We start from the raw sequence: 3,797 nt of genomic DNA, 5'->3' as shown, positions 1-3,797 counted from the left end.
TGCTCCTTCTTATTTTTACCTTTATGTAACAGCCATTTACCAAGAATTGTTATTGTACTGTTAGTAAGTTGCACCATGTTGAGTGTGCATGTGGTTGCAATTGTACCACCAACCATAGGCAAAGATGTGATATGTTCTTTCATCAGATTTTAAAGATGTCAATTCTTGAGTTAAGTTCCACCTATGTTATGCATATAAAGTCAGGCTAACTGTGGTGTGTAACAGTTAAGTTAGGCATGAGGACTGCATGCTCTTTGGTACAAGATTGCTGTCCTAAATGAAGTATTATTATTACAGTGAACCTGTATAAAATGACTAGCATAAGGAACCAGTTAGGAAAGGCACTGTTTGGTTGTTTCATGTATTTAGTTTGTAAGTGTATGTGTAACAGCTCTTAATTACTGACCAACGGTTGTTTTGCTGTTTGGATAGTTGGCTGGATGTTTTGGTGTCGGCCAACGATGGTCAGTCAAGCAGTCTAGTCACAGCTCCGACAGAGTCTAGGCGAGTCATGTTAGCTCAAATCAAGTGGTCATATGGACAAGAACTTGTCCAATGATCTCCAAGGAGTTGTCGGGAACTCCGTACCATAATCACTTAAGTATTTCTATCTTAAAGTTCATTTTGGGAAATTCATTTTTAGGATATGCATATCTAATGAGAGGAAGGTGTTTCCTATAATGTTCTTTGGATGAGAATAGTGAAAGGGAGACCGTGCTAACGCCAAATCTCAAACCATCTAGGCTAGGATATAGTGAATCCGTCATTCACGATAACAAATCTGTCACTCAATAATAGTAAGTTGGTATCAATTATGTGCTCATTAATATACACAACGTAATGTCATATCTTGTGTAGATTAAAATGAGTATAGGAATCTCTTGAGGGGTACTTCTAACAGGTATAGATCTTACACCATCGACATGTCCTGGAGTAGAAATAAAGGGTTTGTTCAGAGTGGGACCCACGTTTTCAGTTTCAGAGTAATCTGTTGTAAGTTGCCCTTCCTTCTGCAGGCAGCTGCAGAGGGAAGGGCAATCATCCTCCATTTTCAGTTCTTGCAGTCGGTACTTAGACCTCTGGGCTTCAAGTTTCATCTTGTGGATTTTTTCTTTCTATTCTCTCATTCTTTCTTTATCCACCAGAACCTGAGCTGTCTCATGGTAGTGTTCCTCGAGTGCTATCAAGTCAGGGGTAGTTAGAGGTTTGTCACAGGCCATAGTGTCTTCATCTGTTTTTCTAAACTCAACTTCATCCTCTTGTTCATCTATATCATCTTTTCTAGCAACCCAAATGTGGATAGCTTGTTCAAAACTTTTCTCTTCGGTTAGACCATTTTTAATGTAGCCTCTTCTATGGCATCTGGGTCTTTCGGTATAGTTATGTAGCACTGATGAGTTCCTTCAAAAGCATTGCACTATTTCAGGCAAAAAACTTAACTTTTCTTTAATTTTCAAAAGATATCCCTGTGTTTTGGGTATTTTCTCTATGTTATTTACTAAACGAGTAAGTGCTTCCTTGTTGATTCCATGTTCCTTTCGTCTTGAGGCAATTGGATCTTGCACGTCAGAAGTCAACCCTGCATCTATAGACATCTCCTCATCACCTGAAGACATTTTTGGTCGAGTTACAGGGTTACACATGTGACAGTTCATGAACAGATGAAATTATCGCTGCATTTCATAAGAGTTCAAGCTTATCTCCTCAAGGATTCAAAACTGTTATATTGACAAGAATTCAAAACTATACACCCAAAGTGTAAGAGGGATTGTGTTCTTGGGTTCAAAATATCAACTGGAAGGCCAAGGTAAAATAAACATGTCTTCTTAGTAGTACCTTTATCAAGGATTTATTCTTAATCATCAATGGCAAACATTCGACATAGACAAAGTAACCTCAACGGTTTTGAATTCTTGGCACTTCCCAAAGGATAAATTCCATTGATTACACATATAAGTATCTCATCACTTGGAGTTGCCCTTTGAAACATGATGCTGGACAAGGATATAATAAAGACGCTAAGCTTTTTTGTTTTGGGCGCCAAAAGGTTGCCTGATGAATTATAGTTTCCAATAGCATTCCCTTAATACAATTAACAAAAACAACAACTCTTAACATAGTGTTACAAAGGGCACAGGCTCGGAATGACATTAATCAGTTGGATAATTTGGGATTTTCTTATATAGAATTAGTTACAACAATGTCTATGTATCTTGGCCAGTGTTCACGAATGGGGTTTATATAGTTAATTCTCAGTGCTGCAAAGACTCAGATTCATCTATAATGTCCCAGAGCTGTGGTTAGAGTGGTTTAAAACACAAACTAATCTGTATTTTTCTAGTTCTTGGATGATTCCGATTGAAGAGAAGTCATTACTGGAAACCGGCTCATCTCTGGCTGCTCAGCCTGACCCGGCCCATGGCCCTAACGCTATTCAAATACTAATATCTCCAAAGGTATTGAAGATAAAACAAAAATTCTTTTGGCAGATAGAACCTTACATCTTTAAATTTCATCCCATGTAAGTTTTATTTTTAAGATATAAATTCACATCTATTATGAGTTTCAGAGGCAATGACAGTGTTTTTTTTTAAAACAACTTTTAAGCCATCTTATGGATTCCATGCCACTTAAAGCATGAGTGTTTCAAAATTCGTGAGTGTTTAGACTTCATCCTAATTTTCGGAAGTACTGTGTATTGCCATATTGTGGCAGGATCACAAGCTAAAAACAAGCGGGCAAGCCCCCCACATAAATTTAATCAATCCGGCTGCCAGACTCGTCCTCAGCCAAACTTTCCTCTTCACACTACAGAAGAAATGCAGGACCATTGACTCACCTACACACAGAACAAAAAACACAAACAGGTACTCACCCCAACTCCAGATACTCAGGGCTATGCTGTGTTGTCCGCTGGACAAGGTCACTGAAACACAAACAAACGCCGCAAACCAACACACAACCAACAACACAACAATAACCAAGAACCACAACCCCACAACTCAACAACACAACACCCAAGGACCAAAACCCCACAACTCAACAGCACAACAAACAACAAGGACTACGACCTCAACTCACACAACTAACAAACAAGGCCTACAACCACAACAACAACCAACGACTACAGCCACAACACCAACAACACCAAGAAACCACAATAGCTCACCAACAACCCCTCCACAACACCAAACCAATAACTCCACAAGCCCACACCCAACTTCTCACAACAACACCAAGAAACCACATCAGCTCACCAATAACAACAACAACCCTCAACCACAACAACAGCCCTCAACTACAACAACTCACAACTCGAACAGAAACTCTCAAGCTCAACAACCTCCCAACACAAGCACAAGAACCTTCAAACACACACCACAAACAACTCGACTAACTCCATGAAAACACAACACAACTGACCAACAATACTGCCAAGACCATTGCCCAAACGTCTGTCGTTCACAATCATAACTAACTCCAACCACACCAGCAGACAACCCAGAAATCACCAACAGCCAATTCAATCGCTAACCATCCATCCACCAATTATGCTCTCTCTCTCTCTCTCTCTCTCTTATGGAAAACCAAAATCACAAACACATACCACACGATCTCAACAGCAACACAAACCACGAAATCTCTCTCTCTCTTCTCTCTCTCTCTCTCTCTCTCTCTCTCTCAAAGACGTTGTCAAATGGAATTCCCATAACTCCTCCATAGTATATGTTTCATTAACTTATTTACTTATAAAAATGAGGTTGAAGCTGTGCTTAACCACCCAGCTATCCGCAAAA

At 39.5% G+C, this 3,797-nt stretch overlaps 1 protein-coding gene across 1 annotated transcript; it reads left to right on the top strand.

The window, feature by feature from the left end:
* Nucleotides 1-2,348: 2,348 nt before the first annotated feature.
* On the top strand, nt 2,349-3,405 carry LOC135202804 (mucin-2-like). The gene is made up of 2 exons (XM_064232268.1): nt 2,349-2,456; nt 2,716-3,405. The coding sequence occupies exons 1-2, from the start codon at nt 2,349-2,351 to the stop codon at nt 3,403-3,405; spliced, it is 798 nt and encodes a 265-aa protein (XP_064088338.1).
* Nucleotides 3,406-3,797: the final 392 nt, after the last annotated feature.

The sequence above is a fragment of the Macrobrachium nipponense genome, chromosome 24, assembly GCF_015104395.2.
Source record: "Macrobrachium nipponense isolate FS-2020 chromosome 24, ASM1510439v2, whole genome shotgun sequence".
Taxonomy (NCBI): domain Eukaryota; kingdom Metazoa; phylum Arthropoda; class Malacostraca; order Decapoda; family Palaemonidae; genus Macrobrachium; species Macrobrachium nipponense.
This window is presented reverse-complemented; position numbering and strand designations above follow the sequence as displayed.